Genomic DNA, 13,135 nt, shown 5'->3' on the forward strand with positions numbered 1-13,135 from the left:
TGACACCGTGATGACACTCCCAGAAATATGCAAGTATGGGTAGCTGCAGTGACCGTGTATTGCCGCGTTCCAAACAACTGGGAGCGCTGAACTCTGAACTCGGAAATCTCCGACTTCCGACTTCAGTGCGTTCAAGACAACTGGGAACTCGGAAAAAAACGAGCTCCGAAAGAGAAAATTCGTTTTGAACGGTCATCCAACTCGGAATTCAAAGTCGAGAACTCGGGCCTCTTTCTAGAGCTCCAAGTTTCCGACCTTAAGATCACTGACGTCATGATTTGACCTAGTTTTTTCAGAGTCCTCAGTTGTCTTGAACGCACCATATGGCGGGTGGGTATATGGACAGCGAATCAGCTAATAGGGCAGATTTGCTACCACTCAAGAAACGGAAGAAAAAAAACAGCTCAATCAAAAGCAGAGGGCTTTCGAAACTCCAACTCCTTTCCACAAGACCAGTACTTTCCTTTCGACACACCTACCCGCTCATTCTGCGGTCGCCGTATTGGGATGCAGCTACGTCCCCTTCTCGAAATGTGAGCCATGGAGCTTGCTGTCTTAAAAAGCGGAAATGAGTTAGGCTAACTCTGGTTCGTTCAGCCATTCCAATGGGGAAAATTCATAGAGAAATTATAGGGTTTTGGGATAAACACCGAAAATAAGGTCTGAGGTTACACACAGGCTTAGATCTTATACATTTTGTTCTATGATATAATATCAGTCAGTTAACATGAACTTTATGAATTATGAAGCATTTCATGTGTGCGTTTTTTGATGACATAAATGCATAAAAAAATCACAAAAAGGGATGTTAGCTGATGAAGATTATCTCATAGAACGAAACATATAAGATCGTTTATCCCAAAAAAACGACAAAACCTACATTCATTTTCTCATTGGCTTTGTCCAACGAACCATGGTGGAGTTAGTGCCTACAAAAATACGCCATTACTATTGCTCTCTATTGACGGTGTCAGAGGAAGGCCCTAAAAATTGTCAAAGACCCCAGTTACCCAAGTAATATGCCACATTCACGTGCTAGTCGGAACTCTGAAATTTCCGACTTGCTAACTGTGCTTGAGGTGTCACTACAGACCTGGGTTCGATCCGGCAGTGACCGGAAGTCCCATAGGGCGGCGCACTATTGGCCTAGCGTCGTCCGGGTTAGGGGAGGTTTTGGCCGGGGGCTTTACTTGGCTCTAGCGACACCATGTGGCGGGCTGGGCGCCTGCAGGCTTACTTTGCTCAGTGTTTCCTCAGACACATTGGTGCAGCTGGCTTCCAGGTTAAGCGGGCAGGTGTTAAGGGTCATGTTTCGGAGGACGCATGACTCGACCTTCGCCTCTCCCGAGCCCGTTGGGGAGTTGCAGCGATGAGACAAGATCGTAATTGAAATTGTATTCAATTTGTCATTTTTGTTAGGGTCCACCCTGAGATTGGAAGGTTGGGGGTTCGATCCCTGGTCAAGTCCAAACAAAGACTCTAAAAATGGGACCTGACATCTCTCTACTTGGCACTCTACTTGGCATTAAGGAGATGGATTGGGGGTCAGGCCCTGCAACAGACTAGCATCCTGTCCTCATGCAAAGGCTTACTTGTCCAAGGTTTACTTACTTAAAGGAGTAGTTCATGATTTTTCAACTTGATGTTACATGGTTCCTCACCCTGTAAGTAGTCTATGGGCCAGGATAAATTGTAATCCATGGTTTGGTTTTCTTTAAACAGCCACTACAAATTTAGCTAACTTTAGCCATCACTAGCTAAAAATCAATGGAAGGGATAGGGGAATGTGATCCCTGTGACCAAAATAACCTTAAATCAACTGAAATCAACTCCATATTTGGTTTGATGTTACTTAAAGGTGATTTGGCCATTTGTCCCTATCACTACCATTGATTGGTTAATAAACATTTTTGTTTTCTTTTTTACTATTTTCATGGAAAGTTATTACAGTAAAGTACTTAATTGCTCCCCAGAAATGATTTGATATTGAGCTAAAAACGACTGCATTGGGCCTTTAAAATGCAGGAAATGCGTTCTCAATAATAATTTTTACTAAATCTGGGGGAGGACCAGACTACGCCTCTGGTAAAGAATCGTGTCCAAACACCATTAGGCTACACAGTAATGTTTGAAGGTTGTTATTAAACCCATTCAAGATGACTGCAAAGAACTACAACAAAGAGAACAAACTGCAGTGGACCCGGGTGACAGGCTACATCTCCCACTTCCTCTGGCAACCTCTGTAGCTCTTCTCAAGTTCTTCTTGTAGGCTACCCTTTCCGTATTTGACAGATCTAAAATCTCCAAAGTCTAGATTCTAATCTAAACCCTATTGGTCATTATCATATATTCATAGGCTTGATGTATCAAATTACTTTATATTTGTGTGAACAAAAGGGCTAGTAGAAGTAGGTGATTGTAGGCGCCAAAATAGGCCCTAAATTGAATGGGTACTACATTAATGTACTACCCAAAAGCATTGCAAAACTAAAAAGGTATTCTCCTCCCCACTCACATCATCCAAATTAAAATGTCATGACTCATGACACAGGGTAGGTAAAAGAGGGAAAATAACACACCCAGAGTGAAACTAGGTTGAAAAACATCCTTTAATAGGTCCGTGCCACACACTAGTGAAAAATAAAGCTCCTACAAAAAGAATGATACATTTTTCCACAATATCTTAAATAAAGTAACTTCAAGTACTCCGACTTGGGTACAAAAAACTCTAGCTGCCTCCATTAGGCCACAACACACAGCAAGATTCAAACACAGTGGTTACCAATGGCCTTATGTCCTCTGCACTGTGGCAAGGCAGATGTGGGGAAATGTTTCATGGGGAAAAGACTTAAACGTTGTTTGTTTGTTTTTCTCTTTCTTTATGGAGTGGAATGATTACTGTGTCAGACTTTGGAGGCCATGTTGGATTGAAATTATATTAAAAATAATGTCATCATAAAAATGAAAAATAAAATACGAAAAAATGATATCCCCTACGCCCCTGTTGGAAGGGTAGGCACTACCAAGATTAAGGATACCACAGTGTTTGCAGAGGATATGTATATATTGTACAAACAATATTTATAATAATGTTTTTTTATCACTTTCACTAAAATAGAATAGAATGCTACAATCATTCTAAGGCATAAACAATATCTGATATCTTAAACAATTCGTTCCAAACAAGACTTGAATATTGACATTAATAAACAGTATATACACATGTATCACCATTGTCTGACTGTTTTTCTGCAATTTTTGTAATTAAATGCAGTTGTACAGTTTTAACATAATGATTACAGTCCTCTGATGCCCAAAAGCATAGAACAGTGTAAACAGTTAGTTTTTTTCTTGGCTTTGTTTCATATTTGGGAAAAAAATTAAATAAAAAGTCAAACACAAAGACAGACATTCCTTTCGATTCAAAGCAGTTGAGCTGATTCTTCCTTTTCATAGAAAATGATGTGGACCTTTTTTTATTTTTATTTATTGATTAATAAATAATTATTAAAAAATTAAATACATTCACTATAATACGATTAAATAAAAAAAAACGTCTATTTACAAGTAGTGGAAAGTATTCTACCGCAGATGCATCTTGGGTGGTTGAGGGGTATGAGGATTCAGTGCAATGATCTTGAACAGGAAATGGTATTGCACTAAGACACCCGGTTGACATTGTGTGGGACTCTTTGGGTGTTTTGATCCCTGTTGTACTGTAGCAACACCAGCGTTATAAGTCTGTCTGTTGACATTTCACTTTAACCTCCCTGGGTTCGTCCCAAAGGAACAGACGGACTAGTGTCATCATCTTGTCAATCCCAAAACGTGGTGCCTCCGCTATGAAATGTCAAATATAATTTTACTGGAGGTCTGGTTTGAGACAGTGATGATGATTGGTCAAACAACACCCAAACTGATGTATTAGTTTATTTGCTTCAGAAGCTCTGTCCATCTCTTATCAAAGAACTTCCTCATGTTGTGTCCCGCTCGCCCGATGTCTGAATTGTCTTCATTAAACTTTTCACAGTTATCAAAAACCAGGTTGACGTCAATAATGAAAGTCTCCAGATTCTGATACCTGAAACGAGAGGAACAGATCATTTTAAGTAAATTGGTAAAATGCTTTATTGTTATGTTATGTTATCTTAAGGGCCAGGATCTTTTCCTGGCTACGTGACCTGATCAGAACATCTCTGGGTTAGTTATAGTTGTTCTGTATGACTACTAGACAGTGGATAGTAATAGTGTAATATTAATAGTGAACTCACTGGCTGCTGACGAGCTTCTCTCTGATGGTGGAGAAGTCCATGGGCTTCTTGATGACCTTCCTGTAGCCAGGGATCCCCTTGGTGTTGACGGGGTTTAGGAAGGGCCAGGCATCCTGGTGGCGCTCCAACTCAGCCAGGAGCACCCTGCAGAGAACACGCACACGTCACAAAGGGAATATGATCAAGTGTTTACAGTACATTGTACCTTCAACAATTATTTAAAGAGGCTGAACGCCCCAGACAAATACATTTACAACCGCATGTACATTCCTATCAGCAGATACTTGTGCTTAGAAAATGACAAAGGCTTATGGTGTAGTACAGTACCTGCACAAGCCCAGGTCTCTGTTGTTGTCTTTGGCCGTCTTGGCTCTCTTCACATACACAGGGCTCTCCTGACTGGGTGACTGGGGTGTGGGCGGGGCCTGGGACGGGGCGGGGCTCTCCTCTCCTTTCCTCTTCCTGCTGGGGGGCTCTTTCGCTCCTCCTCCTTTCTTCGGGGTGCTGCTGGCGCTCGCCGAGTCGTCCTCTGACACCTCCACGTTACCGTTACTGTTGCCGGCCTGCTTCCCGTTCCGCTTGGCCTCAGCGGCGGTTGGTTTCTTCCCGCTTCCACCTGCCACCGGTTTGCTCGGCGGCTTCTTGTTCTTGGGAGATGGGCCACTCGCCTGAGGGGGGAGGGACAAAGATTCATGCAGATGTACTTACATAGCAATGGCACTTATCATATTGTGTACACAGTGCTGTTAAATTACCTACTTTGAAATAATATATAATATGAAAATGACAGGTACATGATGTACTTTGAAATAATGTAAAGCTACATGACTAATACGCATGGCTGACACACTTCAACAGTAAGGTAGGATATGTAAATGTTGAACAGTGTCCAGGACAGTTTGGGTCACCTTGGATATGCAGGCGGGGCAGTACCAGTCTCCCTCTGGGATGTTGGTGATCTTGGGTTTGTGACAGTACGTGTGGCAGCCTTTGTCACAGCCGTCACACAGCAGGAGCAGGTCCTCGTTGTCACCCTTCCTGCAGATCTGACAGTACTGAAAGCAGACAACACAGTGTCACCTCAAACCCAAGGGATGGATTTCGAACCAACATTTAACAAGATTTACATTGGAATCCACTCCCTAAGGGACTTCAAATGGTTTTGGGATTCAAATGCTCTTCAATGACATACAGTATTCACTTCCCTAGCATATTGAAACTCTGTGCCAGCCAGCTACAGCTGTTGAGGTTTCACTCACCACTTTCATGATAGACCTCTCCCAGGCGATGGACTTCTGGAGCTGCTGGAGACACATGGCCAGCTGGGCGGCACTGCGGACGTCGCTCAGGGCCTTCCTCCACACCTTCATCCCATGGGCCACCTCCTCCTCGCCCCTGTGGAAGGTTAACGGAGATGTTAGAGGGATGGACGCATACAAACAGGTATAAAACGGAAAGTCGGACACGGACGCATGCACGCAGGTACGCGCACACACTCAATTATTCGCTTTCAAACACAAACACTTGCACATACACAGACACACACCCACTGTCACCACAACTAGCTGCAGCTGTGCAGACAGACAGAGGCATGTGAGTGAGTGAGGGAGTGAGTGAGTGAGGGAGACAGGCAGGCAGGCAGGCAGCATGGATATATGAGTACAGGTACACACACTGGCATGGAGGAGTGATGCCCATGCAGATGCCAGGAGAGCAGGAACAGTAATGGTAGGGGGGACGAGGTGGAGGCCATTACTGATGCATAACACCATGCAGACGACCAGAAAAACTCAACGGGAAAAAAGACCAACAGGGAAAAAACAAAAAACATAAACAACATTCACCACACTGTGAGTCAACCCCAAACCAGAAGACAACCATAAAATGCACAATAAAAGAAGCAAAAAAAACAAAAACGACAGCATAGGTTGATTTCTTTTTGAAAAACCAAACAAAAAAGCACACAGGAGTGTTTGGTTGAATGCTGAGTGGATGACCTACCCTTCCCTGTCAGCAGTATTGGAGGGAGCAGGGACAGTGACCGTACCGATAGCCCCCACATTATCCAGCCTGATCTGAATGGTGGTACCTAAGGGGCTCCTCAGGTACCTTCTCTCAATGTTCCTCTCCAAGTCCGCCAGCCGCATCACCGCTATGTCCAGAGGGTTGTCCGCGTGACGCACCACGCCGCCCGCCTTGTGGTCCACCTTGTCCTCCGGTTGGTCTTTGTCGCCAGTGCCGCCCGCCGCTGGTTGGTGTTTGAGGAGGGGCTTGTGCTCGTGGTAGACCAGGTCCTCCCTCTCTGATTGGGGCTCGGGGTACATCCAGCCCTGCGCAGGGAATGGTGGGTAATGTCTTAAATAACAACCTATTGTCACTAGATCTCGGCTAACATTTAGACTTGAAAAGGTTAGTGAGTGACCACTGCTACAATTCATTACTTTCGAAAAGAGGCCTATATTTTCTCCAATGGATAGATATGAGAGCTATAATAAAAGGAATTTGTTGTTGTTGTTGTTGTTGTTGTTTTTTTACCTTGATCTGCAGGCTGGCGGTGGTGACCTTTCTCTCCAGCTCCTCCACCTGCTGCAGCACAGCGATGTCCATCTCCATGGCCTGCTCCTCCACACACCAGCCCCGCACTGACTCCACACTCACCTGGCTCTCCTCCAGCTCACACAGCTCTATCATGGCCGCTGCACATCGGGGAGACAGGACGGCATTAGAGACCGGTCATCCGCTCCATAGACGTGTGTGTGTAAGTACACCAACATGCATATTATTCACACATCAGACCAACACCCACAACCTTTGTCACTCACTACTCCCTCCCCGACACAACAACAAAACCACACACACTCTTACCACTCCCCGTTCCCACACACACACAGACAAACACAGATGAAGTATCCAGACACAAAGAGCTGTTCAATCAGAAACCATACGAACGTCAACAAATCTGGCTTTGATGTCAGACTCATATCGAGCAGGCAGTCATGCGTCATGCACCAACTGTCAATTGATTGTGAAGCGCTGGTGCTTGGACTGTGCTCAGTAGGGGTATGACTACTCATGGCTGTCATAACACAGTGCTCAATCAGACTCCAACGCGTAAGTCTTTCTGAAAGTCTGGGCCTGCCAGTCGGAGCGCTGCTCAGTTTCACCTGACACAAAATCAAAGCTCCTTTATTCATTTATATCCATTGGGATCTGTTGGCTAAATTTACTCTGCAAAGGCTATGCAGATTGCTAAAGATTGGGTGAGTGAGTGACCTACCAGCCAACCAACTGACTGAGTGACCTATTGACTGACTGACAGACCTACAGACTGACTGAGTGCCTGTGTTTGTGTCTGAATTAGTACTCACCGTCTCTGTGCTTGGTGCAGACCTGTGGGATGAGCTCCATGTATTTGTGCATCTGTCGGTGCAGGACCTTCTCTCTGATTCCCCGGCTGTGGAGGGACTTCACCAGGGAGCGCAGCTCCTCAATGTCTGACACCCGCCACCAGCCTGACAGCATCTCTACACACACACACACACACACACACACACACACACACACACACACACACACACACACACACACACACACACACACACACACACACATACAAATAAACATAGGGAAATGTTTCAGGAAAAATTACTTAAGACAACATAATGCCCCCTTGAAATAGATCTACAGTATTCTGATACAGAACGCACTCCAGTGCTCTCTCTCCTCAAGAGATTCATTTTTTCCACCCAGTGGAACAAAACAAATGATTTATTCTCATGACTCAGTGAATTAATAAAGGTTAACTCGAATAAATAGATAACTCATCCCACACGCACATACACACACACACACACGCTCACCTTCGGGGATGGGCCGTGGTGTGGGGTGGTCCGAGTGCTTGGGCACCTCCATCATGGTGGGAGAGGGCACCATGGACGAGAGCTTCTCGCCAGGAGGAACGGGCGACTCGCTCTTGCTGGAGACACTGGGCGGTGGGTTGGCACTGCCCTCCAGGGAGCTGAGGACTGAGTGGCCTTGCAGGGGGCTGTTGCAGAATGGCAGCTGGCTGGGGCTCATCATTCCACTGGGCCAGCCACCGCAGAACGCTGAGAGACCCAGCAATGACCCGCCAGCCTTACCCTAGAGGGGGGAGATACATACACACACACTTCAATATCATGATTAGAAAAACGAATGCGTATCACTACACTTAGGCCTTTAGCTTCAAGCAGAACCTCAATTCTTATGATGTTACATTTATTCATACGATGTTCCATTAAAAGCTTCTACTACCAGTATAAATCATTAGGACCAGGGGTCTGTCCTGGCAGGGTACTGACCTGCAGGGCTGACAGAGGATAGTTGATGAAGCCAGCTGGGTGGTGGGGGCTGGCTGAGGCCGACGCTGCCGAGGGGGTGAGAGGCAGGGCGGGGGAGGCCGGGGGAGACCTGGGCCGGGTGAGGCTGGAGGAGGGCAGGGGGGAGAACTGGAGAGGGCCGGGCCCAGGGGAGGGAGAGGTGGTGAGGGAGGTGTCGTCACAGGGGGAGCGGGGGAGCAAGCTGAACCAGTGACCACTCCTCTCTGTCAGGACCCTGAGGAGCTGGTCGCTTGGGAGGTACTGGAGCTGTGGAGGGGTGGAGGTCTTCATAGGGCTGAAAAGCTGGGGTGGGGGGCTCAGGAGGGAGGAGAATGAGGTGGGGGACGGGGTGGAGGTGGGGGGGCCGGGTTTGGCCTCCTCACATGGGAGGTTGGGTGCCGTCAACGCACAGGTCCTTGTAGGTAAGGCGGGCAGAGAGGCGTTGTGGGCGGGATAGGATGGCGTTGTTGTTTTTGTTGTCGTGGTGACGGAGGGCGGCGTGGGGCTGCCGTTGTATTTGGGGTGGGGGTCTGCCTCGGCTTCGCAGGTTTCCTTGGCAACGTCCTTAGCGACATGGAGGAGCGTGGTCAGTTTGGAGAGAGAGGCTGGCTGCTGGAGGAAAAGATTGGGAAACCCTTTCTTCTCCCCCGTCCCTTCCTCTGACCCCACGGGGGTGTAGACGCCCCTCTTCTCCTGGCCGACACCCCCAGGCTTCTTCTTCTGCACCTCCTCCTCCTGCGGCTCCTCCTTGATGTGCACCTCCCCTGCTGCCCTCCTCCTCCTCTCCCTCTCTTTCTCCAGCTCCCCCGCAGCTTCTCCGCTCTCCATGGCCTCGATGAAGACCCCTCCACAGTGGGGCAGAACCCAGTAGCGCCGGCGGTAGCGGTCCTGGCCGTACATCATGGAGCGCAGGGAGTGGGACGCCTCAAACAGCTTCCTCCTCACCTGGTGCTGTTGCTGGGAAACGAAGCAAGACCATCATGAGTGAGTTACAACTAAATCAATGAATCAGTAATATCAAACTATTTAGCATTGATCGTCCATAGAAGGACTTACCTTAGCTAGCTTCTCTATCTGTTTCTCCAGCTCCTCCACACTAGTTGATTGGTCCCCATCATCCTCGTCACACGTCTCCACTTTCTTCCCCTTCTTCATCTCCTCCTCCTCTTCCTCGTCATCTTCATCGGCCAGGTCGTCGCTGTCTTCATCTTCATCCTCGTCATCGTCGCTTTCTGCTCCGGCCTTCCTCTTGCGTTTGAGGCAAGAGGAGGGCGTACCCAGGGGCTGGGTCTCCTCCCCCCCCATGCTGGCATCTCTCTTCCCTGTCCGCTTGGCATGGATGGTCCTCAACCTGGAGACAGAGAAACACACAGGTGAGCATTCAGATGCACACACACACACACGCACGCGTCGACACACACAACACTTACTTTTTGAGTTTGCCCTCGATCAGCCACTTGTCCTTCCTCATGTTGGTCATGTGATCAAGGTTCTTGTCGATCTCGCTGTAGAAACAGAGTAAGATACAGTATATGTCAGTTCACACGTAACTAGCAAAATAATGGAAACACGTGAGTAAATGAGGAATACTGAGTATATTGAAAGCAGGTGCTTCCACACAGGTATGGTTCCTGAGTTAATTAAGCAAGTAACGTCCCATCATGTTTAGGATTATGTATAAAAATGCTGGGCAGGCCATTATTTTGGCTACCATGGCTATGCCCCCATCCACAGGGCACAAGTGGTCACTGAATGGTATGATGAGCATGAAAACGATGTAAACCATATACCATGGCCGTCTCAGTCACCAGATCTCAACCCAATTGAACACTTATGGGTGATTCTGGAGCGGCGCCTTCCACCATCAACAAAACACCAAATGATGGAATTTCTTGTGGAAGAATGGTGTCGCATCCCTCCAATAGAGTTCCAGACACTTGTAGAATATATCCCAAGGTGCATTGAAATGGTTCTGGCTCGTGGTGGCCCAACGCCCTATTGAGACGCTTTATGTTGGTGTTTCCTGTATTTTGGCAGTTACCTCAATTCTCTCTCTCTCTCTCTCTCTCGCTCTCTCTCTCTCGCTCTCTCTCTCGGTAGAGTGAATAGCCTGCAGCACTAGTATCCCTCCGTTCTAGTGAATAATTGATGTATTGGCTTCTCTCTCTATCAAAATTGAATCCCAGACCAGATTATCAGCTCTATCCAGAGTCTTACACAGCATTAATAAAACACGACAGCATTAGCAGCTGAGTGAAGTCAACTAAACTTCCTTATTTGTAAGGAGCTAAAAGGCAGTAGGCTCACAAAAAGCTCACAACAGTATAGAAGCCTGCTGTACACTAAACCTTTCACACTGGCTCCACCTAATAAGAGAGGAAGGGACGACAATGCTTGTGAAATGTTGTCTGCATATCCTATCAGTAAAAACATGGAATCCTTATCCTTTCCATGTTTGATCTCCTTACATATTGCACAATAAGCTATTCCCTTGTAGCTCCACTGGTATAAGGCCTGTGTGATGTACAGCACTGGCAGGTCAGCATCTCTCCTCCTACCTGTCGACACTCTTGCTGCAGATAGAACCTGAGCTTTAATTGTTTCGCTTCAATTGTTCTTTCTTCTCTCCTTGTGACGGCGCTCTTGCTGCAGCATGATCTATTTTCATGTTTGGTATCTCTTGTTCTTTTCTCCTACCTGACGACACTCTTGCTGCAGGCCAGCTCATTGGCCAGGAAGCCTAGTATGGAGGCCTTCTGGGCGGGGGTGTGGGCCTGGAAGGCCTTGGTCTTCAGGCTGAGGGCCAGCTCGGCCAGGTCAGTCTGCCCGCAATGGGCCCCCATGTACATCTGCAGCACCTCCGACACATTGTCCCGGTTGATGCCCACGTTGGTCAGATGGTCCCCCAGCATGGTCTTGGTCTGGGGGGAGAGGAGAGAGACAGGAGGGGTGAGTCATGGAAGATGGAGAGGAAGACAGCATGGTCTTGGTCTGGGGGGAGAGGAGAGAGACAGGAGGGGTGAGTCATGGAAGATGGAGAGGAAGACAGCATGGTCTTGGTCTGGGGGGAGAGGAGAGAGACAGGAGGGGTGAGTCATGGAAGATGGAGAGGAAGACAGCATGGTCTTGGTCTGGAAGAGGGGGTCAGGAGGGTTGGGTCGTGATAGAGTGCTTCCAGGTACACTTCCCAGGGGAGTGTTGACTCATAGACAATGGGCTGGTTTCCCAGACACAGATTAAGTCCTAGACTAGAAAGTGCTTCTTAGTTCTTAGTCTAAGACTAAGCTTAACCTGTGTCTGGGAAACCAGACCAATGTGAGTAGGTTTTTATTCTACCTATGTGAGAACATGCTTGGTATGTTCCTGTACATGTACAGTCTCTCACCTTGTGTCCAGGAGGCAGCCCGGGGTCACACACGGCCAGGGAGAGCAGTCTGACCAGCAGGTCCTGGACGTGTCCCATGCTGTCTCCCACGTTGAGCAGGCCCTCCTGCAGCATGCCCAGGGTGGGTACATCCACCCCTACATCGAAGCCCAGCACCTTCCCAAAGCCACGCAGGAACTGCATCAGCATCAGGCAGTCAGACACCGCACCCCCCGGCAAGATCAGGCCAGGGATTCTGGAAAACTCTGGAAGAGGCTGGAATGAAAGGAGAGAGGGATGGATATTTAGGATACATCTCAAATTACACCCTGTGACTCCTATAGTGCCCTATGTAGACTGCGCTATATGTGGAGTAGTGTGACTAACATTTTGCAATGAGACCTTTTCTATGCCAATGACTGAATCACATGGCTCTGAATGGTAGCTTTTTTTAGGTCGTCATTAGTAAACGTGTGGGGGATTATTATCTCATTCCTCCCTGTGCATTACCCTCTTTAGCCACTTGATGGCAGTGTACAGCACAAACAGTGTCCAGTACTCAGGTTTCACATATGATCCATAACAGATATACATACCATTGTGATGATACAATGCACTTAACCACCCATAACCCAGACAATATTAACTTGTCAGTTCAAATATATATATATTTTAACTATATATATTTTTTCCATAGTTGCTAATGTTTTGTCTTCACATATTGCAATAATGCAAAAGAGATGTGACCAAGTTAAACGGCCACCTACAACTTGGAAAGCTAAGTCCCTTTAATGATCACGTAGGACTGAATCATGGGCAAGATGGGCAATTTATTACCTCATGATCGGCCAGACACATGTCTTCATTTGGCTTCTTCAGCTCCCTGGCAATCTCCAGTTCCAGCCTCCTCAGCTCCAATTTCCGCTCCTTGTTCAGGCGTTTCTCATCTCTCTTTTCCTGCCGCAAGCGCTCGCGCTCCTGAGGGCCCAGAGAAGGAGGGAGGAGGGGAGAGTTAATGGGCTCACGCCAGTGGCGGTAAAACAGACAAGAATGTCAAGCCGAGTCTGCTGAGTAGTTTTAGAATTCAGCCCGGCGCCCCTGCCTGCGCTCTCAAAGAAAAAGCGCTCGAGGGTCATTCTCTT

General features: G+C 47.4%; 1 protein-coding gene across 1 annotated transcript in view; it reads right to left on the minus strand.

Annotated features, from left to right (window-relative positions):
* Window positions 1-2,591: 2,591 nt before the first annotated feature.
* LOC311112341 (bromodomain adjacent to zinc finger domain protein 2B-like) overlaps window positions 2,592-13,135 on the minus strand; it is a 24,539-nt gene continuing 13,995 nt past the window's right edge. Inside the window, exons 19-33 of the mRNA XM_084155405.1 lie at window positions 12,831-12,971; window positions 12,015-12,269; window positions 11,327-11,550; window positions 10,060-10,134; window positions 9,686-9,980; window positions 8,612-9,586; window positions 8,132-8,411; window positions 7,640-7,795; window positions 6,807-6,967; window positions 6,273-6,601; window positions 5,531-5,666; window positions 5,180-5,326; window positions 4,599-4,939; window positions 4,272-4,415; window positions 2,592-4,081 (exon numbers count right to left, since the gene is read on the minus strand). Coding sequence (XP_084011531.1) covers window positions 3,925-4,081; window positions 4,272-4,415; window positions 4,599-4,939; window positions 5,180-5,326; window positions 5,531-5,666; window positions 6,273-6,601; window positions 6,807-6,967; window positions 7,640-7,795; window positions 8,132-8,411; window positions 8,612-9,586; window positions 9,686-9,980; window positions 10,060-10,134; window positions 11,327-11,550; window positions 12,015-12,269; window positions 12,831-12,971 — 3,816 coding nt within the window. The 3' untranslated portion in view covers window positions 2,592-3,924. The remainder of the gene's footprint in view (window positions 4,082-4,271; window positions 4,416-4,598; window positions 4,940-5,179; window positions 5,327-5,530; window positions 5,667-6,272; window positions 6,602-6,806; window positions 6,968-7,639; window positions 7,796-8,131; window positions 8,412-8,611; window positions 9,587-9,685; window positions 9,981-10,059; window positions 10,135-11,326; window positions 11,551-12,014; window positions 12,270-12,830; window positions 12,972-13,135) is intronic.

Source organism: Coregonus lavaretus (genome assembly GCF_964263955.1).
Source record: "Coregonus lavaretus genome assembly, chromosome: 38".
In the NCBI taxonomy this organism is placed as follows: domain Eukaryota; kingdom Metazoa; phylum Chordata; class Actinopteri; order Salmoniformes; family Salmonidae; genus Coregonus; species Coregonus lavaretus.